Below are 26,696 nucleotides of genomic sequence, written 5' to 3'. Positions count from 1 at the left end.
TGGTCCTTAAACAACTAAAAACAGAGTTACTATATGATCCAGTAGTCCCACTCCTGGGCATTTATCCAGAGAAAAACATAATTCAAAAAGATACATGCACCCCAATATTCACAGCAGCACTATTTACAATAGTCAAGCCATGGAAACAACCCAAATGTCCATCAACAGATGACTGGATAAGGAAGATATGAGAGAGACAGAGATAGATAGAGAGAGACAGAGAGAGAGACAGAGAGAGAGACAGAGAGAGAGACAGAGAGAGAGACAGAGAGAGAGACAGAGAGATAGAGAGAGAGAGAGAGAGAGAGAGAGAGAGAGAGAGAGAGAGAGATAGAGAGAGATAGAGAGAGATAGAGAGAGATAGAGAGAGATAGAGAGAGATAGAGAGAGAGAGATAGAGAGAGATAGATAGAGATAGAGAGAGATAGAGAGAGATAGAGAGAGATAGAGAGAGAGAGATAGAGAGAGATAGAGAGAGATAGAGAGAGATAGAGAGAGATAGAGATAGAGAGAGATAGAGAGAGATAGAGAGAGATAGAGAGATAGAGAGATAGAGAGATAGAGATAGATAGAGAGAGAGAGAGAGAGATAGGTATATAGATATATATAGATATAGATACACACACTGTGGAATACTACTCAACCATAAAAAAGAATAAAACAATGCCATTTGCCGCAACATGGATGGACCTGGAGATCATCATTCTAAGTGAAGTAAGCCAGAAAGAGAAAGAAAAATGCCATATATCATTCATATGTGGAACCAAAAAAAAAAAAAGACACAAATGAACTTATCTATAAAACAGAAACAGACTCACAGACATAGACAACAAACTTATGGTTACTAGGGGTTAAAGAGGGTAGGAAGGGAAAAATTGGGAATTCAAAAATTGCACCTCTTAGTGAGTGATGGAAATGTTAGCTATCTTGATTGTGGTGGTGGTTTCATGGGTGTAGACATCTATCAGATTAATCAAATTGCACATCTGAAATATGTGTAGTTTACTGTACAAGAACCATACCACAATAAAGGTGTTTAAAAAATAAATAACACTTTAAAAAATAAAATAAGAATAAAAAGACTTCCTTCCTCCTTCCTTGGGGTCTCGAGGCTGCTCATTTAAGCCAGATTCAAGCCCCAATTTAAAGATGGGCAAGGGGGTAAGAGCACGTCTAACTCTGTCAAAACCATGTGATTCTCATAAGAGACCCTGTTGCTTTAGTTTAGCCCCAAGACGGCACCATGTCAGAGGTGTCTGAAGCTGTTTGGCAATGGTGCCGGGAGGAGACAGCTTTTCCACAAGCCCTTCCTATGAGATAAGAGATAGGTGAACATCACAGGAAAGGCAGATAAGGAGCTAAGAGGGGTAGGAAATTAAACCCATTTCTAAGGAAGCAACAGTGTAGGGTGAACACCGGTGGCCCCTCTTCCCACACCCTCCTCACCCCTCCAAAAAAGAAGTGTCATTTCTCTGAATGGGGAGGCTGTGGCACTCGTGGGTCAGGTCCTTCTGGTTCTGGAGTGGGAAGGAAGTGGGAAGCCTCGGTCCCCCCCCTCACCGAGTCCTCCTCACAGACTGATGGCGATGCCAGGGAGCCGTCCTCTTCCAGGTCCCTGTGGTTCTCAGGGCGCAGGGTCTGGCTTCTAGAAGCCGCTTAGGAACCCACAGTTCTGTCCTCCACTTTCTACTTCTCTGCCTTGGTTCATCTGGTGGCTGTGACTTTCTGTGCATCTTTGAGATGCAGCCCTGGCTCTTTGAGAGGTAGGAACCAGTCTCCATCTTTGAGACTTCGGGAGCAAGAAGTCCACTTGGGGTCTGGGTTTTGGTTCAGGACATGGAGGGCACATTGCCCACTGTTTTCTAGGAAAGGCGGGCTTTGGGTAATGAAGCTGGTAACTCTGTTCCTTATTTGACCATTAGTGTTTGTTTACAATCATTTAAAAACTGGGGTAGGTGAGGGTCACGTGGTAGATACTCCATACATTCCAGCAAGATCACTCATCTACTGAAGCCCTGCCTGCCAGGTGCCAGGCACTCAGCTGATCCACTTTTTCGGATTCATGTTCTTTTTTCCTCAATGCAAATCGCTTTCTGGGACCATTTTCCCATGAACTAAAGGGACCCTTCCATCCTCTTTCTCAAGCAGAGAGCTCAAATTAACCTCCTCCATGAATTCTCCAGAAATAACTTCAAGTCCACAGATAACACAGCTCTACTTTAAATTTCTTTATATTTATAAATTTTATGCAATGTGTTTATTCTCAACATGTTTAAATATCCTGATTATTTCCTTCATATTCACCATCTCACTCCAAATCTGTTAAAGTTAGTTACATATTGAAGAATGGTATTTTTTCCAATATCTCTCCTATCCCTATGAACACTCCCACATCCCAGGTTATCTGACAGAGTTTCAATTTTGTGTAATTTTATTCATTGATTCAGCAAATCCTCCACTGGAATCCTACCACAGGCAGGCATGAGAGAGATAAAGATAAATAAAACACAGTCCCAGCCCTTGGAGATTTCAAATTCCACTGAGAGAGAAATTTCAATAGGAAGTATTGTCATAGACTTTGTTTATATTTACCTTACTTTGTGAACAGAGTCATGAAAACAGAAGACAGAACAACTTACTCTGCCTGAGAGTCAAGAGGGTCTTAAAGAAAGGGGATGTAAAAAAAGGTTCTGAAGGAAGAATAGGAATACACTGTACAGATTAAGAGGGAAAGGTATTCTAAACAGAAGACGTAGTATATGCAAAGGCACAGAGTCATCAGTGGTCCAAGCATGGCAAGAAAACAATGAAAATCTCCAAGGAGCTGGAATGAGTTGCCATGGAGATGCTGGCAAGAGATGAGGTTGGCAAGGCACTTGGCAGCATGTAGTGAAAACTCTGTACGCCAAGTTAAGGTGTTTAGATATTATCTGGTCAGCAACTGGCAGCCAACAGAAATCCCTAAAATCATCTTTAGCTTTAAGATTTTTGTAAAATAGCAATTAGAAAAAATTTCTAGTTTGAAAATTACTATTAGGATGTACACAATTCTCAGGATATTGCTGGACACACAGAAGGCACTAAGTAAGTTCCTACTGAATATGAATTCAGGGAGAGTCAGAAGGGAGGAACCACGGAAAGAGATGCTGAGGCCATATTGATCACTTTTCCAAGTCCTAGCTGCCATTGGTCATTCCCCCAAAGACAGGATGCTCCACAAGGATGCAGACAAAAGTCTTTTTTTCTCAAAACAAAACTAAAAAATCAACTCCGTGCTTATACGATTGAGCACGTCTGCTCTGGTCCCTCTAGCTCTCACTTTGTAGTGAAGAGACGGCATAAACCACATTCACACGCTCAGTTCAGACTCAGTGAGGGCCTATCATGACTCCCCAGTTTGACCATGGCTGACGAAATGACTGTCCCACATTTAGAAATAAATGTGTAGGTGGAGTCGTCAGATAAAAATATTTTGGAAAATTAAGCACAGATGGTTGAGCATTTCTGTAACACTTTAAGATTTTTTTCCCTTTCTCCTTTTCCCTCCTCCTCTTTCTTTAAATACTGCAATTAAAGGAAACCCTTAAAGGGAGACCTGGTTTCAAATCCCAGCTCTGTTGCTTACCAACTGTGTGCCCTTGGTCAAGTCACTTTGCTCTTCCAAGTCACTCCTCCCTTTTATAGAAAAACAATCGAGTAAAATGGGCTATTGAAAGCATTAGATATGTCCACGTGCAGAAAGGGGCCTAGAACAGCATCTGGTAGGAAACAGGTGCTTAACACACGGTATTATCATTTTAACAAACTCATGTTGTTACTCAATCTCTAAAACCTCTGGATGAATTCCAAGGAGGACCAATGTACATGTAGTGTGTGTCAGGGTGATATTTTGGGGGAATTATCCAGGAAACTCCCTCCTAATGTTTGGTTCCACCTTGACTCAGAGTCAGATTTATGTTCTCAAGTTCACAACTTCCTTTCATAGTAATTATCAGTGAATCTCCAGCCTTATCTCTTTCATTTTTGCTGTAGATGAAACAGCATCTGTTTCCCAAAGGTGACTTTAGCTTAACCTGTCCCTAAAGCCAGCTTTTGAGCCAATGGTCGAGCTCTGGAAACGCTTTAAAATCATTTTAAAGTCATGAATAAGGCCTCTGATATAATACATTCTGCCATAGGTGAAACCCAGCTCAGGCACACATGAAACAATGTTAAATTATTAATTTTGATTCATTATAAATGAGTGGAAAAAATCTCATATTTGTTCTGATCTCCATTTAAAATCAAAGCAGACGGTTGTGAGCACAACACACTCTCACCCTTCTGGAATCAGCAAGATAGTATGACCGCAGAGAAGGACTCACTGAAAACAAAGTCCCCAGCAAGAGTTTGAACAGCTCACAGGCCAGCCCCAAGAAAATTCATTAAATCCAGAAAGTCTGCTCCCTCCCTCTACCCACAGCACCCTCATACCCCTTTGCCCACAAATAAAAGGTACAAATCTCACCGAGCTGTTGAGAGGGCCCTCGCGCAGAGAAGGGATGGAAGACGTAAAAAAGCCCAGGGGTGGAGACGTCCTTCCCGAATCTACATGTTGGTGAGCAGTGTTTTACAAGCCTGTAGAGATTAGATTATTTTGAAAAGTGTCCTCTCTGTGGTCTGTCTCCAGGCCCAAGTGACACGGCCTCCAGAAGTCCAGTTGTTAAGGACAGGAAAGGCAGCCGACGGCAGCTTCCAGCCCAGCGGCACCCATAAGCTTTCTGTTGAGAAGGAAGCTGCCTTAATATAGCGCTTCTCGGTCGCGGCTGCACATTGGAATCACCTGCGGAGCACTTAAAAACTATTGACGGCTATGAGGCTGCGGCCTGGGGCCCTTCACCATAGTGCTTGCACCTGGACAAATGAGCAACAGAAGAGGAGCAAGGGACTAAAAGTAACTACGTACAGGTGCAGTTGGGGCAAATTATGAGCAACCAGATACAAAAAGACCAAAAGCCCAACTTCTGAGGTGTCGGGAGCAAAAGCGGGGGACGCGCATGATCCCTGCACGCAGCACCCACCCATCCAGCATGCCCCATCCATCCACCCCCAGCCTCCCCCACTTAAGTGACCAGCTCGCCCCCACCCAGGGAGCAAGCATGGGAACCTGTTACTTGTTTTCGCTCCGTCGTGCCGCAGCACGAGTCCCAGTAAAGCCTTGCCTGAGTTTCTCCTCCAGCCTCTTACCAGTGTCTGTTGATTAAGGAATCCAGAACGCTGGTTGGTAATAGCTGGGGCTCACTGACAGCACAGTGGTTCCCCAGTGTTGTCACGTATTAGAATCACCTGGGGAGCTTGTAGGACTCCTAATGCCAAGCTTTGCTCCAGACCAATTACATTATTTTCTCTGGAGGTGATACCAAGTTTTCTGTAGTTCTTAAAACTTCTCAGGGGACTCCAATGTACAGCTGAGGCTGAGAACCAATGTGAGATGTGAATGGTATGTGGTGTAACCTGGCTGTAGGATTTTTAAAGTTTCCTGGGAGATTCCCATGGGCAGAGACCTGCCCTGCTGGAAGCCCTGAGCGGTAGGATCAGACAAGGACGAAGGAGATGGTAGAGGTGAAGGACACACTCACGTGAAGAGGTACTGAACAACGTGTAACTGGACAGCATAAAAATGAGCGAGAAGTGTCTGCGCTCAGGCCTGTATCGCAGAGCTGGGCACTCAGGCAGGAGGAATGAGCCCAGGGTGGGGGAGGAACATCTGCTGGCTTTGTCCCATGGAGGCCCCTGACCACCAAGAAATTCAGGAGTGGAATGGGTGTTACTGGATTGCTGCCCACTCATTCAGAGGTGCTGCTCTTTCCTAATCAGAAAGAAAATGACTTTCACCCATGTGTTTTCACTTGTAAACTCACATCGGGGGCTCGGGAGTAGAGTGAAGAACTCAGAGGGGCTGACACACTTCTCTGCAAGATGCTTCTTTCCCTGTGTTCAAACATTAGAATGAGGCTACAGGAAATGAAACAAGCAATCTCATGGAAAGTGATCAGGTCCCTAAATGCAGGCTGGGGTGAGTAGCTGGTGAGGAAGGAAGACTGAGGCCTTGGCTGAGGGAAAAGGCTCAGTCTGGGAGCAAGTACGCCCTTGACTTTGTAAAATCATTTTGTCTTTTTAACTGAATCCTGGAAGCCTCAAGTCCAGAGCGTTCTTTAAGTAACGCTAAGTAGAATTTATTAACATTTTTTATTTTTCATTTTTTTAAATGGTAACCTTCTATGGATGGCAAGTGACGTAGGTTTTCCATTTGTAATAAACATTGTCTTTTAAAATAGACACATTTAAGTCTCCAAAGTGATTGACTGAAAGAAAACTATTAAGTAAGCAATTCTGCTGATGGTACTCGGCTGTGACAAAAGTCCTGAGGTCTGAGAAACTTCATGATGGAACAAAGCCTTTCTGTTTGTTAAGGACAGCTAATGTTTAATTGGCATTTCCACTGGATAGGCCACTGAACAGAGCATTTTTCACGTCTGATCCATCACAGCCCTGCAAGGTAGCTGTTATGAGCCCTGTTTGACAGAGAAGGAGATTCAGTCTTGAGGTTAAATTTCGCTATGAAAGATCACATAGTTAGAGAAGCCGGGACCGGAAGGCAGGTGTGACACCCAAAGCTCCGAGCTTTATAACGCACTACTTGTCCTTCCTTGCAGGGTCGGGGCTGCCCCACCTGATTTTCAAGAAGAGGCTCTCCACGAAGACCTGTCGGAGGACAACCGAAAAGGGCACACGCCCTGTGCCCTCCCCCAGGTTAGCACTCAGAAGGTGTCCGTATTTCTGTCTCCTCTTTTAGTTCGTCCAAGAGCCGGGCCCGTCTTCATTATTTTCATTCCTAGTCTGAGCACTTCTTCCTCCCCCAAACCCTACTTCTGCTCCATCATTAGGAAAACACCCGTCTTCCACAGTCTAGTGCTGTAACAAGTTTTGCTGGAAGGAGGCAGCGCCCGCTGACCTCGGTGCGAATTAAAACATATCAAAGGGGCTGAGTTTTAAAGTTGTCGGACCTCCGTTTCCACGAGGAGGAACTCGTTCTTTCACTCATAGCCCAGCAAGAGCTCAGCAGCCTGAAATCACTTTGACAGTGTCAGTTGCTCTATGCATACCACGGGGAATTTTAATTCCAGCCTGTGAAATTGAAATTGCTTCTCAAGGAGAAGTGAGGAATCCTGGATAATGGCCGCAGCCAAGCTCCATGTCAGAGTTGCCAGTTGCTGCCACACCAGATATTACTTGCTGTTATTCAAAAATCACTCTAGCTTTCCATATTGGAAGTCGAACTGCAGAGTGAGAGTAAATTAACAGAAACTGTCAGCTGTTCAGAACAGCACAGACAGCAGTGTGACAGAGGTGAGTGACCTCCCATCAAAAAAGGTAACTTTTTCCCTTTTCCTGGTTAAGATAAAGAGTTTCACAAACAAATTTCATTACTTAAGGTATGCAGCTAAATGATGTCACTATTAAGTAAAAAATTATCTGGTCCATGGCATGATAGGATTAAAGCTGCCAATTTCTATCCACTCCTTCCTGGAAAGAGCAGGGGGGCAGGGGAGGGGGAAGTAGCCCCAAAGAGTAATTAAAATAATGAAGAAAGCAAGTCCATGTCAGGTTGATGTTTGCAATGGATTAAAATTACCTGCTATCAAAGTTAAACTGTCTGAGAAATTGTTTCCTGGCTATGTTTGGAATAAAGAGAATTTGGAGCTACCACATCTGATTACAAAACATTTAGAGACAGAGAAAATTAGCAAAGGGAAAACTTGTTACCTGCCACCTTCTGAAGATAGGGGATGTTCTGAGAAGAACTGAGTCATTCTAAAATTAAATTTTTTTTTTTTTTCCTACAGAGGGTCAGAAAGAAAAGAGAAGGGACTAAATACAATTGCTTAGGAAAATAGATGTAGTCTACGGAATGACTTTATTTTTTAGACATTAGATAAAATTCAGATGTGGGCTTTACTATTCCTCACTTGATGATTTTTTAGGGCAAATTTTAGGCATTAGATTTCCCTCTTCCGATGAAAGGAAACTTGCCCTTAGAAGGTCCTTCCTCCTGGGATAGCTTCTGTTAAAGACAGGTATCACCCACTCCGTCTCCTCTCCACTAGTCCTCTACCCCAGTCTCCTCAAACTCTACCCACCTCTCTGCTTCCCCTCATCTTTCAGCAGTCTGGTTTATACCCCTTGCTTGCCCCACAATCTCATGACACCCGCCCTTGCCTCTTTCAATGGACTTGGCATTCTTTAGAAAGCCTTCAGGGACCTCCCCAGCCCAGGTTAGATGTCCCTCCTACGCTCGGATGATTCCCTGTACTTTCTACCTTGAGTAGCTGGAATACAGTTGCCCCTCGGCGTCACAAAGGTAGGGGCGGTGTCTGTCCTGTTCATTTCTTTTATCCCAATGCCAAGTGCGGTGCTTGACACATAGGAAATACTCACAAAACATCTGCCAAGTTGTCCTTCCCTTTCGGAAAGTCTTCGTCCAGGAGGGGTTTTGTTCCTCCCAGTGCCCTCACCTGACCTTGAGCACCTCCTGTGTTCATGGTCTCAGTACCTCTGCTTGTGCCCTGCCCACCCTCTTGTCTGACGCATACTGATGGACGCTGCAGGCCCCACATGCTCTAGCTTGGGAGCAGTGAAGCAAACTGGTGAAGAGCAGGACTCCAGGACCCGATTGCCTGGGTTATCATCCTGGCTCTGCCACTTACCAGCTAATGACCTTGGACCAGCCACCTCTCTGTGCCTCAGTTTCCTCATCTAGAATAATTATTCAGGGTGGCTGTGAGGGTGAGATAAGCTAATACCTGTAAAGTGCTTGGGAAAGTGCCTGGCTCTGTGTAAATGGTAGCTGTGATGATGATGATGATGATGATTTACTTCTGCTACTACTGCCTCAGGCATTATAGGTATTTTGGCTACTGCTTCCATTTGCTTCGACTCTTACGGCAATCCAACCAACCCTGGTGCATGATTTCTAAAACCAATAATGGCAAAGTACAATGACTTCAGCTTCCTCCAAAGCAGTGACCCAGGGCCCTTCTCCTTGTTTCTGGTCCACTCCAGGTCCTCCTGCCGTTTCCATTGCTGGAATTTAGCATCAACTTCCTGTTGCTGCTCCAACAACAGAACAGAGCCTCGGGGGTGTCTCCTAGCTCCAGTCACAAAGGCCTCAAATCTTAACCCCAGCCACTAAGTGTTGAGAAATTTTCACTGTGACAGAGGATGAATTAGGGTGTTTCATCTTTTAAAGTTGTCTATAATGGAAGGCAACGTTCATGGTCACAGAATTAGGGAATGAGAAACCAAGCCCTGAGCCCTGAAACATTGGGTCTTCCTGGGCCCACAGGGCTGTCAGTGACTCTAGTGGGCGCTCTACGACCTGCGTGCACTGGACAATCAGAGGCTGCTGCAGCCAATCTGGCCCAACCAAAGGCACCAAACGTGGTGGACAGTACATGGGGCCCTTGGGTCAGTTTGAGAAGGGAAGTGTGAACGTCCATGCTGCTCTGGGTATGGGGAGGGCAGAGATTGCAGATTCCAGAGCCCTTCAAGAAGAGTGGTCACTGTCTTACCAAGCATAGCACAGTTGCAGCAAAGACTGGATGAGCTCAGGAGTCTAAGGAATATGAACTTTAAAACTCCACTCAGGTTTCTTTTGGGAACTCACCTTTGGATAACCCCATTCCAGTGGAGAGACAAAAGTCAATGTGGGTCAGTTCAGCACAGTGTCCCCCACTGCCTTCTTTCTGGGGCTGGGACTAAGAACTCAGGGGATGGAGACAGTTGCAGGGGACACCTCTGGCCCAAGCTGGCATCGGGCTGCACAGGCCGTCTTAGCCATGAGGGGATACGTTCAGATACACTCAGTTATGATACAGCTCTGGACACAGGTAAGTCCCAGTCCCAAAGCATCTCAACACCAAAAAGACCACTTGGGCTCCCTGCTCAGAAATGCTCCAGACTAGAGGAGTGGATCTTAGGCAAGTCACTGAACTCTTCCTCACCTGTTTCACCACCTGTAAGGTGAGGCGGTCCATCTCTAAGGTTTCTAGGAGCCCTTCTTGCTCTTCCCTTAGGCGGATGATCTTCAGGGTTCACCACCCCAGCTTTTCAAGCAAGACCAAGTCCTAGGGGAGGTGGAGAGACACACACATCATCAAGTGCTGAGAAAGAGCAGTCCTCCTGTGTGACTCAAATTTCCAACATTACTGGAGGAAAGTTTAAACTCCCTGACACATCGCAGAGAACCAGAGGCTGTTTAGGACTGATTACCAGAAGGCAGCTGGTGGTGACTTCCCAGGGGTCTCTCCTTGTGCCTTCAGTGTTGGGTTGCCACAAGTTTTGCTTTCAATATTAACTGGCATTGCTGCAGCTCTCAGATAGACAGCTTCACTTTGCCACAGAGCATGAGGGAAACCTGGTGTTAATTTGCTTCCCTCCCACCCCCCCACTTTCCTTTTGATTTGTGTCTTAAGGCATTAAAAATATTCTCCAACCTGAAATACCTGAAATGCAACATTTTTAGCTAGTGAATTTTCCTGTAATTTCTATAATTCTGATTGCTCAAGGCAAGCTGGTTTGGTAAGATTAGATTTATTTTTAGACTGGGATCCAACTAACTTGTGCTTTTTGTAAGACTGCTTTGGAACTTTCAACCTTTCTAACCTCAAAAATCTTAGAGGACGCTGTGTAAAGAGGGAAAAAGAGAAGGGATCTTAATTGGAGGCTTGAGAATCTTACCCTGTGTGGATGGGGTTAGAGATCTTACACTTAGGAGATACATAGGAGAATGAAAACTATTGGAAAATCAGAGAAAAAATAGATATAAAAATAGGAAAGGTGAGAAGCAGTCAAGGGCAGACCTTTCAGAGGCATGTGGGTCATTCTTTTCGATGACACAAAATCCAACCCATCTTGAATGCGTGTCCATGTAAAACATTTAAAAGCGGATTTCAGAAGCCCCTTGCTTTCTCTAGATGGGACCCAGACTCTATAAACCCCACCCCTTGGTTCATTTTCTGTTTGGCTTCTGATTTTACTCTTGGATAGGGAGCGAAATGAGACGTGATGTTGACTATTCACCGTTGTTTCCTGCGTGAGAGATTATGGTCTAATCAAGTTTACTTCCTCAGGCCCAAAACACGGAGTCGACACCAAATTGTAGCCCAGTTTTTCCAGTCCTGTAGAGATGACAAGTGTTGACACCTCCATGGGCCAATAATCAGGAATTCAGAGTTTCCCTGTGAAGTTTGGAATTGAGGATAGTGGACTGTGAGGATGCAAGGGCAGCAGAAGCCTTTCCTTTGTATCTCAAATGAGACCAAGCAAAGCTGCGAAATCACAGTGGCTGAAAAACCAAAAAAACAGAGAAACAAAAAAGCAGGAGCGTCTGCTGTCTAAGATCCCGGCCCGAGATAGTTCTCCCGGGTGGCCTTTTGGTTAAGTATATTCAGATCCATTTACCGAGAATAGAGCCTGTGAGTTCTTAACTGAACAGGTGTCTTCATAGAATTTGAGATACAGAAGATCAAACCCAGAAAGCTGGAGTCACTCATTTGAATCACAGTAGATAAGCCGAGAAGGTAGCAGGTGCTGGAGGGACAGAGGGTTGCTAGGTCCCCAGAAGCCCTTGAGTGTGGGAGTGCCAAAGCGAGGATTAAGGATCACATATGCTGAGCTACAAAGACAGGAGCTTGATTCTTACTGAGGCACTTTCTTAATTGAAATAATGATGGGACCCACACATCCAGTTCCACTATATGTTACAGCAACAACTATGAAACAAATAGACCCCCAAATCTGCAATACTGCTGTCAGTAATAGCAATGATAAGAACCATCACCAACCGGCTAAGCTGATGCTTGCTAATGGTTCTCTTGGAAGTGGACAGAGGTAAAAGACTCAAAACCGAGGCCAGACATTTAACTCTCCCTAAGCCTGGCTTCACAGTCCCTGAAAAGTGATCACGACACTGTACGTTTCCAAAAGTGTCAGTATAGGATCAGGGAAGGGGAGACTACTGGCCTGGATCATCAACAGGAGAAGCCATCCTCCAGGCAGGCACTGCGTGTCTTTCCGAACAGGACGCTCTTCAGAGTCTGCAATGTTTAGAAGCCTGTTTGGATGCCTACAGTGGCTCTTCTCTGACTATCAGATAAAGTCTAAATACCTTTGAATGAGATCAAAACTTTTCTCAACCTGAGCTTATTTCTTAGTCTAATTTCTGGGCGCTCCTCTTGGATATCCTTCACTCTAGCTACACTACTTCACCATACACTTTTATACTGTAATGCGACTTTTATTTTGGTAAAATATGCATAACATAACATTGATCATTTTCACGATTTGTAAGTGTATGATTCAGTGGCACTAAATACATTTATAATGCTTTGTAAGCATCACCATCATCTACATGTAAAACTTTCATTGTACCCAACAAAAACTCTGCACCCGTTAACAATAACTCCCACTTTCCTCCTGCCCTCAGCTCCTGGTAGCCTCTACTCTATTTTCTGTCTCTGTGAATTTATCTCCTCTAGGTACTTCAATACAAATGGTATCATACAATATTTGTCCTTCTGTGTCTGGCTTATTTCACTAAGCATAATGTTTTCAAGGGCCATCCATGCATGTGTCAGAATTTCACTCCTTTTTATGGCTGAGTAATATTCCATTGTACACATGAACTACCTTTTGTTTATGTATTCATCCATCAATGTATATTTGGGTTGGTTCCCCCTTTTCACTGCTGTGAATAATACTGCTGTGAACATCAGTATGATGATGTCTTTTAGAGTCCCTGCTTTCAATTCTTTCAGATGTATAATTAGGAGTAGAATTGCTTGGTCATGGGGTAGTTCTAGGTTTCAGTTTTGAAGAACTGCCAAACTATTTTCCACAGTGGCTGAACCATTTTACATTTCCACCAATAATATATGAGGTTTCCAACTATCCACCTCCCTGTCAACATTTGTTATTTTTTTATTTGTTTTTTGTTTTTTTTTTTTTTAGTTGCAAAGTAACGATGTTGAATATCTTTTCATGTGCTTATTGGCCAAGTGTGTAACTTTTTTGGAAAAATGTCTCCTCAAACCTTTTAAATATTCAGTTGGATTGTTTGCTTTTTAATTGTTGAGTTACAGAAGTTCTTTATAAAATCTGAATTTTAATCTCTGGTCAGAGATATGATCTGTAAATATTTTCTCCCATTCTGTCTTTTTGCTTTCTCAATAGTCTCTTGACACACACAAGTTCTTTTTTTTTTAAACATTTTTTATTGATTTATAATCATTTTACAATATTGTGTCAAATTCCAGTGTAGAGCACAATTTTTCAGTTATACACGAACATATATATATTCATTGTCACATTTTTTTCTCTGTGAGCAACCATAAGATCTTGTGCATATTTCCCTGTACTATACAGTATAATCTTGTTTATCTATTCTACAATTTTGAAATCCCAGTCTATCCCTTCCCACTCTCTGCCCCCTTGGTAACCACAAGTTTGTATTCTATCTCTATGATCTACTTCTATTTTGTATTTATGCTTTGTTTGTTTGTTTTCTTTTTTAGATTCCACATATGAGCGATCTCATATGGTATTTTTCTTTCTCTTTCTGGCTTACTTCACTTAGAATGACTTTCTCCAGGAGCATCCATGTTGCTGCAAATGGCGTTATGTTGTTGGTTTTTATGGCTGAGTAGTATTCCATTGTACAAATATACCACCTTTTCTTTATCCAGTCGTCTGTTGATGGTCATTTAGGCTGTTTCCATGTCTTGGCTATTGTAAATAGTCCTGCTATGAACATTGGGGTGCAGGTGTCATCCTGAAGTAGGGTTCCTTCTAGATATATGCCCAGGAGCGGGATTCCTGGGTCATATGGTAAGTCTATTCCTAGTCTTTTGAGGAATCTCCATACTGTTTTCCACAGTGGCTGCAACAAACTGCATTCCCACCAGCACTGTAGGAGGGTTCCCTTTTCTCCACAGCCTCTCCAGCATTTATCATTTGTGGATTTTTGAATGATGGCCATTCTGACTAGTGTGAGGTGATACCTCATTGCAGTTTTGATTTGCATTTCTCTGATAATTAGTGATATTGAGCATTTTTTTCATGTGCCCCAAGTTCTTAATTGTGATAAAGTCTAAAATTTTTCTTTTGTTGACTGTACTTTCAGGGTCACATCTATGAAACTGTTGCCAACTGCAATACCATGAAGATTTCCCCCAATGTTTTGTTCTCTTGTAAGAGTTTTATAATTTTAACTCAAGTTTACTTTGGTCTTTTATCCATTCTGAGTTAATTTTCATATGTGGATATGTAGTTTTCCCAACACCATTTGTTGAAAAGACTGTCCTGTCTCTACTGAATGATCTTGGCACCCTTATCAAAAATCAATTGGTCATTTATGTGAAGAATTTTTTTCTGAGATCTCTATTCTATCCTATTCTATTGATCTATATGTCTATTCTTACACTAGTACCATATTGTTTCAAGTGCTGTAGCCACGTTGTAAGTTTTGAAGTTGGAAAGTGTTTGTGCACAGTGAAAGTGTTCTTTCAAATTTATTCTCCTTTTTCAAGATCGTTTTCGGTAGTTGGGGGCCTCCTGAAATTCCATATGAATTTGAGGGTTGGCTTTTCCATTTCTGCAAGAAAGGCTATTTCAACAGGGATTGCACTGAATCTGTAGCTCACTTTAGGTAGCACTAACATGTTAGCAATGTTAAGTCTTCCTATCTATGAGCATTGGGTATCTTTCCATTTATTTAGATACGTAAAACTTTCTTTCAGCAATGATTTCTAGTTTTCAGCATACAAATCTTTTACCCCTTTGTGCGATTTATTCCTCAGCATTTAATTCTTTTAATTCTTTTAGATGCTATCATAAATGGAATTGCTTTCTGAATTTCTTTTTTTGGATTGTTCACTGCTGGTGTATGGAAACGATTTTTGTGTGTTGATCTTATAATCTACAACTTTGCTGAGTTTGCTTATTAGCTCTAGTAGCTTTCTTGTGGAAGCTTTGGAATTCTCTATACATAGGATCATCATGTCATTTGCAAATATAGTTTTACCTCTTCCTTTCCAATTTGGATGCCTTTTATTTCTTTTTCTTGGCTACCAGCTCTCCCTAGAACTACTAATACGATGTTGAATATCAGCGGTGAAGGTGGGCATCCTTGCTTGTTCCTGATCTTAGGAGAAAGCTTTCAGTCTTTCCCCACTGATATGCGTTACCTGTGGGATTTCCATAAATACCATGTTGAGGAACTTCCCTTCTATTCCTAATTTTCTAAGAAGTTTTTATCATGAAAAGGTGTTGGGTTTTTTGTCAGATGCCTTTACTGTTTCAGCTGAGATGATCACATGTCCCCCCAATTCTTAAAATATTAATGTGATGTGTTATACTGATTGATTTTATGTTGACTCACCCTTGTATTCCAGGGGTAAGTCCCACTTGTTCATGGTAAATAATCTTTTAATATGCTGTTGAAATTAATTTACTAATATTTTATTGAGTATTTCTGCCAAACAAAATTCCCTATAAATATAGATGCAATTTTCTTTTCTTACGGCATCTTTCTCTGGCTCTGATATCAGGGAAATGCCTGCCTTATAGAATGAGTTAGGAAGTCTTCCTCTTTCAATTTTTTGAAAGAGTTTGAGAAGAACTAGTGTTAATTATTCCTTAAATGTTTGGTAGAATTAACCTGTAAATCCATCTGCTCCTGGATTTTTCTTTCTTCCTGCTAGTCAGTGGGGAAAGTCTAGTGTTTAAGGGAAAAAAGTCTTGCTGCAAAGTATTTTCTTAAGAGAACCAAGGTCCATGAACGAATTTTCCCAGGGACCCCTATCAACACATCTACTTCAATCTTATGCTTCCCTCACTAGATATGTTTAAATTACTTCTGGTTATTTTTAAACAAATTAAACCTGCAAGAATAAAAACATTACACAAATTCCTCCTGCAAAGGCAAAGATTCACAAGATAGTACAAGGAACTACTTTCAGGATTGAGTGTCATCAGACTCAGTCCAAAGTAATTCTTTGAGGGAGGTAACACTCAACTTCACAAGGAAGCTATAGTTTGTAATTAGACTCACTACTTCATTGCATATGTATCCATTACATGGATGGTAGGCTTTAGGTCACAGAGGTTGGGCCCAAGTACACTGAGCCGTAAGTAAACAACTTAGTTTATATCTATTTGAAAATCTTTAGGTCTGTTTAAAAACCACATGTGTTCTATTCCTCTATGGAAACAGGGGGTTAAAAATGAAAGTTAAAAGCTTGGACTTTGGAATCAGACAGTCTGGGATAACATCTATAGTTCTTATGATTAATTAGGCATATTAAAAGCAGATTAGATAAACTCAAGAGGTAAAATTCCCAGTTCTTCAGGCTTTTCTGAACCCCAAGCTTTCCCTTACCTTGATCCAAGGTTCCCGGGTCCCCTTCACACATTCTTTTCTGGGCATTTGCCTCATCAGTCCTTCTAAGTATATTCAGATGCCCATAAACTAGGAAAACCTAATAAGAGGCCAAATGAAACTCCTTGCTTCAACAGCTACACAGTTGGGATATTTCGGCCATAGAACTCTAGGAAGCAGTACTGGTAGGAAATAATTGACAGAAAACTAATGAAGAATAATAGCGTCTGCATTTCCTTTACCCCCAAGGTAGGGCTGGGGAGGGCATGACTTCTAGGCCTCCCTATTAATCTCTTTGCTCTTTTCATCTTTGGCCATGGAAAAATCTCCTTCTTGATCTTAAGTCGCCCCCCAAATCTGTGCTCCCCAGCAGTCATTAACTTGAGTTCCTCAAATACAGCTGCAACTCATTTTCTCTGAACTTCCCTTCCTTTGCTGCATTTGCTAGAATTAGATGCTACATCCCTTGAGGCAGGAATCTTTTTATTCCATATATAGTGCTTTTGGGTGGTCATGTGTTAATATCAAAATTTAAAACACCTAACCTTGTTTATAAAATTGGTTTTCATGTTTAAATGGCTAAAGGAATCATGAAAGGGGAAGAAACAACGTGTGCCAAGGACCCACTGTTTGACTCTTGTGATCTCACTTCATCTTTCAATGACCCGGCAATGGAACTTTGTCCCTGCCTCACCAATGAGGCTCAGAAGCAGGAAGTGGTCTGGCTGCAAATTTAAACCAAACTTTTGTTGATGTCAAAAATCTCATGCTCTTTCCCTATACTATCTGTCTCAGATTTGTAGGGAAAACAACTGAGATCTGAATCCCAGTTGCTTCAGAGCCTTAACTCTTTTATGGTTCCTTAACTCAAAGTTTATGGTTTCAACATCATAAAAATCAAGCTCAGTAGTAGAGCAGGCATAAACAGGTGTTACTGATGAATCGACTTTCAAAAACTAAAAATATTTTGAGAAATGATTAGGACTCCAGATGAATATAAACTTGGCATGGGTCCTCTAGATTGAGTTGTACCATGGAGCAGAGGTTTCCCAGGTTTCTTGATTCATGGTACCCCTCAGCCAAAAGAAACAGCCAACCAGTCTGTTTATTAAGTAAGTAGGTCTTAACAACATAATAAATACTTGTGTCTTAATAGTTCATGAAAGTGGTTTGAAAAAAATAATACGTGTTATTGTACAGCAAAGGGAGTATAGTCAGTATTACAATAACTTTATATGGTATATAATCTATAAAAATATCAATTCACTATGTTGTACCCCTGAAACTAATACAATATGGTAAGTCAACTATAATTCAATGCACATTTTTAAAACTTAAAAAAATACATGTAAATTAAAATAAATGTATCTTTATTTCATTCTAAAATTACCATAATTACCTACGAATGAAAGCTGTGCATCTGTTGGGCACTGTACAACTTCTCAAACCTTGAATTAACATCACCCTCATTTCTTGTTACACATTGATTTTCAGTTGATACTTGCCTGTTATCCCAGCAACTGCCTTAAGTCTGGTCTTACAAAGATATGGTAACATCAAAAAATCTTACGCATTTTAATGTTGAAACTGTGAACTATTCTGAGCTAACAGTTTGCTTGGTATCTGACAGATGTCGCGGTGTTTCCCACAAAAATTTAAAATATCCCATGGCACTCCTATGAGTTCACTACAGCACCTTGGGGTGCCCAGGGGCCAGGCAAGCCTTAAGAATATCGTTTATCCCTTCTTTTTTCTTCTTTCACTCCCTCCTTTCTTTCCTTTTCTGCTGCTCTCTCCCTTCTTCATTTATCTCCCATGCTTATTTTATAACGATAAAAACTCTTGAAGCTTCATCTGTAACTCTAATTCTCTCTCCATGACATCTTATAATAGACACTGAAATTTTCAACCTGGAGTGAAGTCAATGGAAAAGCCTCTGTTTTGACTGAAGGACATACGGAAATCTGATGTTTCGACACATTTTCCCAGCAACAAAGCAGTTTCAGCAAAGAATTTTAACATTATCCTATTGACAGTTTTGCACTTGATGAACCAGGGAAGAATGGGAAAGAGAGGGAGAAAGAGGGAGGAAGGAAGCAAGAGAAAAGAAACTTGAGTAATATTTTAAAAGTACATCCAGAACCATGCAGATTCTTGGAGCAGGATGATACGGAGGGAGGGTCCGGGCCCCCTCAGAACCCAAGCACCCACGGGGTCAATCTTAGATCCACATCTGTTGGCACAAGTCAAGTTGAGGTGGAAGAGAGTCTTGGGAGCAGGAAGGATGCACAGCATTGGAGCCAAGACTCTGGAGTCAGGTCCTGCTTTTATGACTTAGTAGATCTGTGATCCTTCCAAGTTACTTAATCTTGTGAGTTTTAGATTTTTTTTCTCTCAGTAAAATGGGACTAATAAAATGTATCTCAAGGCTGTGTTTTCAGGACTGATAAACACTTGTAAAGTGTACATCATTTTGTCCAACATGTTTAAAGGTTAGACAGTTGATGGCTATCAGTATTAATAATCATTATTATCAAAATCAGGCTGACTCATGGATGAGAGACAACAGAGACAAGGTCTGCTGAACAAAGTCAAAGGTACAGAGAGGAGAAACAGTGCGGAGAATGTCAGGGTTCACCTCAGCAAGCGGACTGCGTTCACAACTCTCAGACAGAGCTGATGGGAATGTAAATTAGTCCAATCACTTGAAAACACCACTTGGCAGTGTGTACCAAAGCTGAGCATGTGCAAATGCCCCGACTTAGCAATTCCACTCCTCGATCTAAGTTCACACAAATGCATGCTTTTGTGTACCAAAACACGAATTATAGCATCATTATTCTAGTAGCCAAAAAATTAGAAGTAACTCAAAAGTAGAATGGATAATTACAATGCGGTATATTCACACAAAAGAATTCTAATCAGCAACGAAAGTGAACGGACTACTGCCACACACAACCTGGATGCATCTCACAAGCAACGCTGAGCAAAAGAAGGCAGATGCAAAGCAGTGCATGGTGTATGACTCCGTTACAGGGAGACCAATTTAGGATGTTAGAAGTAAAGATAGTAGTTACCTTTTGAGGGACAGAGTTAATGGCTGGGAAGGTGCATGGGGAGTCTACTGGTGCTGGTTACCATGTGTGTTCATTTTTTGAAAATGCATCAAGCTGTCTCCCTCTGATTTATATATATGCATTTAGGTACATGTATTTATGTACACATATTTGCATTTTCCTATGTTTGTTTTACTCTAATAAACAATTTAAGAAAAAAATTGGCCAAAATCTTGAAAAGATCTTACCATAGAATTTGTCTCCCGGTCTGTCCCTCCCAAGGCACCCCTGAATTCACGTTGAAAGCCAATCCCCAAAGTGATGGTGGGAAGTGAGGCCTTTGAAAAGTGATTAGGTCATGAGGGTAGAGCCCTCACGAATGTGATAAGGCGTAAGAACAGCTACGTTCATAAACTGTGATTACAAACAGGTCGATTATCCTCTCGTGCCCGACTCTGTATCAGTCAGGGCAGGCTGCGTCACGCCACAGTAAGAGCTCCCAAATCTCAGCGGCTCAGCGGAGCACAAGTTCCGTTCTTGCTCTATGTGTGTCTGGCACACGCAGGCAGGATGCTCTGCCCCTCGCACTCCCTGAGGCAGTCAGACTGAGGAAGCTTCATCCTGACACGTGTGTCCACAATCGCCTCTGCGGTGGGAAGAGTACGTGGCAGACTGGATTTGAACACGTCTGTCCAAAGAAAGACATGGCCTTTCCACTCCCACTGCATAGGCTAAAGCAGCTCACATGGCCAGGCCTAACCCCAGAGGGGCAGATGTGCAGCCGCCCTGTGGGCAGAAGGAGAGGAGCTGGAAAGGGGACAGCTTTACAGATACCACACTTGCTCCTTCGGCTTCCAGGTTTAGTCATGTTCAGAGTTCTGTCCGCAAGAGAACTGTGTGGTCAGCAGACACCCACCCTTCTCTCTCTTCCTCTAGCAGGTCATGGAAAAAGCAAGCTGGGCCTTCAGACCACGGCCACACCCTCGCCAGCTGGTCACCAGGATGGGGACCGCTATTAGGTATGATCCGTTCCTGCTGCAGGGCTTCGACGCCTTCTGGACCGAAGAGCAGGGTGGAGCTGCAGCCTAACTGGGGGTAACAGCTGGGGTGGAGTGGGGACGATCCTGCACGGCCGAAACAATCCTTGAGAATCCCCACCATGGCTGGTGAGGGGGTAGCAGGGCTGTCAGAACCCTGGATGTATCACTCTCTTACGGAAAAAGATGAAGGAAGGAGAGTGGAGGAGAGGCAGGCACAGAGCTGGAGGGGAGGAAAGAAACAGATGAGGGAGATGAGAGGAAAAGTCTCAGATAGGAGTAGAAAAAAAGCTTTCTGTGTCCAATCTGTACTGGATGTGAAACTTCCTTATGTCCTAGAGAGCATGACTCTAGGCTTTGGGTAGTATTTCCACCTCTGCTAGGTTTTCATTAAATAAGCACCACGCTGGAACCCACTCTTTATTAACAAAGAAATGACTGTATATCTCTCAAGAAATGAAGTGCCCAGCAGGCTCCTATACCCTGCCAAGTCTTCTCCTTCCTCCTGCTGCTAGCACAGGAATCCCAAGTGGATGTCCCGCTGCAGGGCTCTTGTAGAGACATGAGCAGATCCTTGCATTTTACATGTGATTTACTCTTAGAAGCACATACCAGGTTCCGGAGAAATGTACTAACTAGTACTAGAGTTTTTTGTGTTCTTTTTTTTTTTAAACTCAGCAACTGATGACATAATTTTAATTTGGATTCCTTAAAGTCAAAAAAAGAGGCTGAAAACATTTTGAATAAAAAGAAGACCCGAACAGGGGTGGAGGTTCAAAATGAAAGCTGTCCCATGGTAACCACACGGCGCCTGATTTCCCTGTGACTATACAATCCAAGTAATTTATTAAATTCTGATAGTCAGGAGACTTGTGCATTACACCAATTCCTTTTATTGTGAAAGAAATCACTTTATTTAGTAATGGCCAGTGATGTCAGGTAGAAATAAACACGACGTAATTGATCAAAAATGTCAGAAAAGAGGCAGAGCTTGTTTAGACAAATCCAGTTTTTGAAAGTTTGTGGGTGCTTAGGAAGTGGCTGATTCCTCAGACTTCTCAAAATGTTGCCAGGAGTCCTTTAACTGGCAGACTCTCCCTGTGCATTCCAAAAGGATTCAAGATCCAAAATCAGGTCTCCATATAAAGTTTTCAGGAATACAGCTGCTGTGGAAAATAAGATGCTTATAGCATCAGGACCCCAAACAAGGCATCAAGAGAAAAGAAACATTTACAAATGTTTATTGAAAATGGAAAATTCTTCCTGCATATGGAAGAGGTGACCAGACCCACCCTACAAATAAGCCCTGATTGAAGATTGGCGATTTAAAGAAAATGCAGCCACTTGCATTTCTTGCTAAAAATAAACCAAAAGGAGCTTAATTGAAAAGAGATGCTATGGCAGCTGTTATTAGGTTGCAGGTCAAATAACTCGTGGTCCCAACTCAATGTGAGATGGGGTGAGCCTCATTAAAGAGTGTGGTTGAAGAGCAGATGGGGAGACCAGAAGAAATTATCGCCTTTTGAGAATTAATGTGGTTGCTTTCCTCTTCTTTGAAGATTTTAATTAGAAATTTATTCTTCTTCACAGAGGCTTCAGTTAGTTATGTTTTCATTATAGACCTTGACCAAAAAAGCAAAAAGAAGAGCAAACAGAGCCATGCCCACAGACAGCGTCAGCGCACAGTCCTGGTGCAGCCTTTGCAGTCGCCGCGCCATTCTGGAACTTGCCGAGTCCCGTGGAGTTGCAGCTGGGCTGTGGGATATTGAGTTCAGGTGATGCCCAAGCCTATTTCTGAATTCCTAGGAAGAGAAAAACATAGAGGAAAACGAAAGATTTTAAAGTTACAAAAAAAGCTCTCTTGTGATACCAGTCAAGGAATGGATCTCTAGAAGGAGCATTTTTTTTTATTGAGATATAATTGATATATATTGAGATATAATACATATAACACAAGGATTCAATATTTGTATACAGTGAAATGATTACCACAATAAGTCTAGTTACAACATAGTTAACAAAACTTTTTCCTTGTAATAAGAACTTCAAAGACCTACTCTCTAACCAAATATACAATGCAGCATTATTAACTGTAGTCACCATGCTGTACGTTAATTCCCCAGCACCTATTTATGTTACAACTAGAAGTTTGTATCATTTGACCCCCTCCACCCATGTCACCCACCTGCCACCTCCCTGTCTCTGACAACCACTAATTTGTTCTCTGTATCTATGTATTCATTCAGTTTTCTTTCTTCTTTTTTTTTTTATTAGATTCCATTTCTTCCTCTGACTTATTTCATTTAGCATAATGCCCTCAAGATCCATCCATATTGCTGCAAATGTCAAGACTTCCTTCTTTTTTACAACTGAGTAATAATCCATTGTACATATATGCCACATCTTCTTTGTCCAATCATCCACTGATGGACACTTAGGTTGCTTCCATGTCTTGGCTGTTGTAAATAATGCTGCAATGAACATGGAGGTGCATGTATCTTTTCAAGTTAGTGTTTCTGCTTCCTTTGGATAAATATCCAAAAGTAAAATTGCTGGATCATATAGTAGTTCTACTTTTAGTTTTTTGAGGAAACTGTTTTTTTTATATTTTGCTATTGAGCTGTATGAGCTCTTTATATATTCTGGATATCAACCCCTTATCAGATATCAGTTATGTAATTTGCAAATCTTTTCTCCCATTTGGTTGGTTGCCTTTTCATTTTGTTGATGGTCTTTGCTGTGCAGAAGCTAATTTTTAGGTTGATGAAAGAAGCGGCTATCACTTACTTCTTCAAAAGAGGCAAAAACACCCACCAGATGCCAGGTGGGCCATGTTAGGTATAAGTTACAGTTCCTTTCCTTGAGGGGTCAGACCAAGTTCATGAATTTCCAAATTATACACAGACTATGTGAGACAAATGGTGCTCACAGAGAATCAAGGCAGAACTCACGGAGAGTAGAACTGATGCAGAGTGGAGTCATATCACAAATGTACCTAACTTTTAGGGACGCAACCATATCCACTCAGGAAAAGAAGAATGACAAAGGATCAAACCATGGAAGCCATTTTATTCAGCAAACACATTCCTTTGGACAGGGACTCCCGGCTGGGACACTGCAGCAGGAGGGCTGCCCTAGGCCCTCCCTGTGCACAGCCCCTCCATTCACCCTGGTGTGCAGAGAACACCGCCATTTTCTCTGTGCGCCAGACCCGGAAAGGCTGGGAAATACTGCTTGGAGGGAGAATGAAGACCTAGGAGATGTGACTGTGAGACTTTTCGGGTGATCTGTGTTCCTTGATGCATTTTAGCAGGTGTGGGGAGGAGTGGACCAGGGGCACGCGGCCGCTCCCAGGGTGGTTCTAGTGTTTCAAAATGTAATTTGGGTTCCATGATATTAGGTTTCCACCTTATGCACAGGCTTTACAATCATTGCCTCTCCTGCTGAGACCTGAGTAACATTTTGAGAGATGGAGAGCGGAGAGCAGGGTGCTGGATGGAAGGAACAATGCTGGGGGGCGGGGTGCAGTCCAGGGACAGCACAGCACAAGGCGTGACTGCAGAAAAGCAAGAAGTCCACAGAAGCACAAGATGTCTTGGAGGGACCATTTAGCTTTGTTTATTCTTTCCTTCCATGCTCTCAAACAATCTTCTGGTAACAGCTTGGGCCTCTGTGTGGAGTTGCAGTCCCACTGGGCACAGAAGCAGAAGGTGACTGGCAGGAATGTGTAGGGTGGACTAGGGGGAGGGAAGAAAATAGGGGAGAGCATCCAGGGGCAGGTTGTGGTGATGGAGGAGGTGGAAGGTGATGAGGACCTATGTCAGGATGACGACAGAGGGCGCAGAGGAGGGAATGACAGATTTTTGATGTAGAATCAACAGGACTTGAATTCAGGTGAGTAGGTGACGGAGGTAGAAAGAACAGGCAGAAATGAGAATAACTTTCCTAACCCAATTTTCACCAGCTACTGTGATAGACGTGGAAGGAGTCTTGCTTTGACTATAGGAGACTGATTACATTAACAGTTAATATTAATTAGTTAATTAATTAATCAATACAGCTGTTGACCACCAGGATCAATCTCTCAACCCCAACGGCAGTCAAGCCATTACTTACTTCTGGGCTCCTCAGGCATTGGGGCGGACACCCTGCTGACTCCCTGCACTGGAAGCTGTGGACAAGGAGGCTCACAGCTGGACTGATGGAGCCGTCGTCCCCGCAGCAGAGGGGGCAAGGGGCGGAGCTCCGCGGTCCACACAAACCTGCCCTGGGAAACCATTCTCTTCTAAGACTGGCTTTCTAGGGGGTCTTTTGGAGCTGGGACTATGTTGACAAGCTTTCATTTCGACTGGCTAGAAATAGCCCCAAGATCTCGAGGAGAGCACATGGATATGGTCACCCTGGGAAAGAAGGCAGTCCATCTACAGCTAAAGTGACAGAAACTACGTGAGTTCCTCAAAAGCAGAGAGGCTGCCGAATTCATCTCTGGGTTCTTGGAACCTGCACAGCCTCGAGTACAGAGCAGACACTCAGTAAGTGTTTAGACATGAATGAAAGAGTAGATATGAGGATGTACGTTACAGATGAGATAGAACTGATCAGAGCCATGCTTGTCTATGTCTCTGGTGATCGACGGACACGACTGGACTCCAGCCAGGAGCTACTGTCTCCAGCAATTCAAAAATCACTTCTTAAGCTTGGGTTTGCAGGTCCAGAACTAAGAGGCTAATTAATTTCTCCTGGGCCTGAGTTCTTTGACCCTTTTAAGTCACAGATGGCTTTGAGAAATCAGTGAAGACCACAGACCATTCCCCCAGAAAAACATGGGGGTGTGCAAGCACCTATACACACAGCCCCACTCACATTCTGCAAATAATTTCAGGAGGGTCATAGATCCAGATATTGTGGGGCCCCTCGCTTGCTCTTCAAAAAATATGAAAACTACAAATACAAAATTAGGTACAGGGCCTCAGAAGGGGCCCCTCCAAGTGTGAGGCCCTGAGTCTTAAGCTCTAACAGCTTCAGGGAAAATCCGTCCCTTTCCCATCCCCAGTTCCGAATGCTGGACCTTGGTCCTGGGCCTGCGACTCCAGAAGGTGCTATTCTGTGACCACTGGTGCTGGGCCAGGGGTCAGGCTGCCCTGGGCAGGACTAGGTGAGTCTCAAAGCACAAAGCACTTGGTTGGGTTTATAATACATTGTACTTCACGAAAGTGCAGCACAGGGAATGTACCTGCGCTCTCAGCCCGAAAAGAAAAAAACCTTCAGCGTCAACACAAGTGACCTATCTGATGCCAAGCCACTCTCCTGTTCCCAGGGGCCAGTACACATCACAGGACCGTCTGGAAGTGCAGTGGCGTCTGCAGCCTGACCTGCTGCTCTCCCTGAGATCAAGGTGGGAGCCTGACAACGGAGCAGAGAGGGGAGATGCAGCCTGTCTCCACCGCGCTGTGCTGCTTTCAGCATCTTCACCTCGTACCAACTCAGCGTCTTGGTGACAGGAGTTGGATGACGCATTTCTAATATAAGATTGAAAAAAAGTTTCTCAGATGACGGAGTCATCTGTAGCCAGCTAGCTTTGTACATTTCAATTGTCAGCACCACTGTGATATTGAAGGAAAAGTAATTTAGAAATACAGGAAATACAAGGACTTTCTCACGAAGTCCAAGATGCTCGAATACGCAAATGCACAACTACTGCAGATTTCCACACAGCTGGAAGCATTCATGAATAGAAAATAATGTAGCATTTCTGGAATGTAATGAAACTATAGGTGAAGTGATGACAAGTAACCACAGCAAGATAAAGTTTAAACACACACACACACAACAATGTCTATAACTGACTTTAGGGACAAATTTGGCACAGTTCATAGTTCTGGAAAGTAAACAGAAAGGCTTGGACCTTTCATAAACCTCTTAGACATCATCAAGGTTATTAATTCCTGACACTAAAGACACATTTGTATCGCTCAAACTTTAATGGACCAAATACGAGAAATTGTATTGTTTACTAAAACTAACCAAACATCGACTCTCAGATTCATAATTCTTAAGAAATCAAATTCCATTTAGAGAAGTCTTTTTCAAAACAGAAATTTGAAACAAAGTAGGATATGACCTTTT

At 42.7% G+C, this 26,696-nt stretch overlaps 1 protein-coding gene and 1 long non-coding RNA gene across 7 annotated transcripts in view; one reads left to right on the top strand and one right to left on the bottom strand.

The window, feature by feature from the left end:
- CDKAL1 (CDKAL1 threonylcarbamoyladenosine tRNA methylthiotransferase) overlaps positions 1-26,696 on the bottom strand; it is a 721,370-nt gene that overhangs the window by 161,630 nt on the left and 533,044 nt on the right. For 5 of the 6 annotated variants that reach the window (XM_010974252.3, XM_010974251.3, XM_010974250.3 and 2 more), the window contains one exon: positions 21,441-22,372. In XM_010974252.3, the coding sequence (XP_010972554.2) occupies positions 22,166-22,372 (207 nt within the window). In that variant the 3' untranslated portion in view covers positions 21,441-22,165. Of the gene's footprint in view, positions 1-10,043; positions 10,167-21,440; positions 22,373-26,696 lie in introns of those variants that run through there. The other variant, XR_012500987.1, reaches the window with a different exon arrangement.
- The window catches only part of LOC123614054 (uncharacterized), a 34,583-nt gene that overhangs the window by 3,574 nt on the left and 4,313 nt on the right, over positions 1-26,696 (top strand). Inside the window, exons 2-3 of the long non-coding RNA XR_006721515.2 lie at positions 6,696-6,792; positions 20,470-25,965. This is a non-coding gene — a long non-coding RNA (uncharacterized LOC123614054). The remainder of the gene's footprint in view (positions 1-6,695; positions 6,793-20,469; positions 25,966-26,696) is intronic.

The sequence above is a fragment of the Camelus bactrianus genome, chromosome 20 (genome assembly GCF_048773025.1).
Source record: "Camelus bactrianus isolate YW-2024 breed Bactrian camel chromosome 20, ASM4877302v1, whole genome shotgun sequence".
NCBI lineage: Eukaryota > Metazoa > Chordata > Mammalia > Artiodactyla > Camelidae > Camelus > Camelus bactrianus.
Note: the sequence above shows the minus strand (reverse complement) of the source record. Positions and strands in the feature narration are given on the sequence as shown.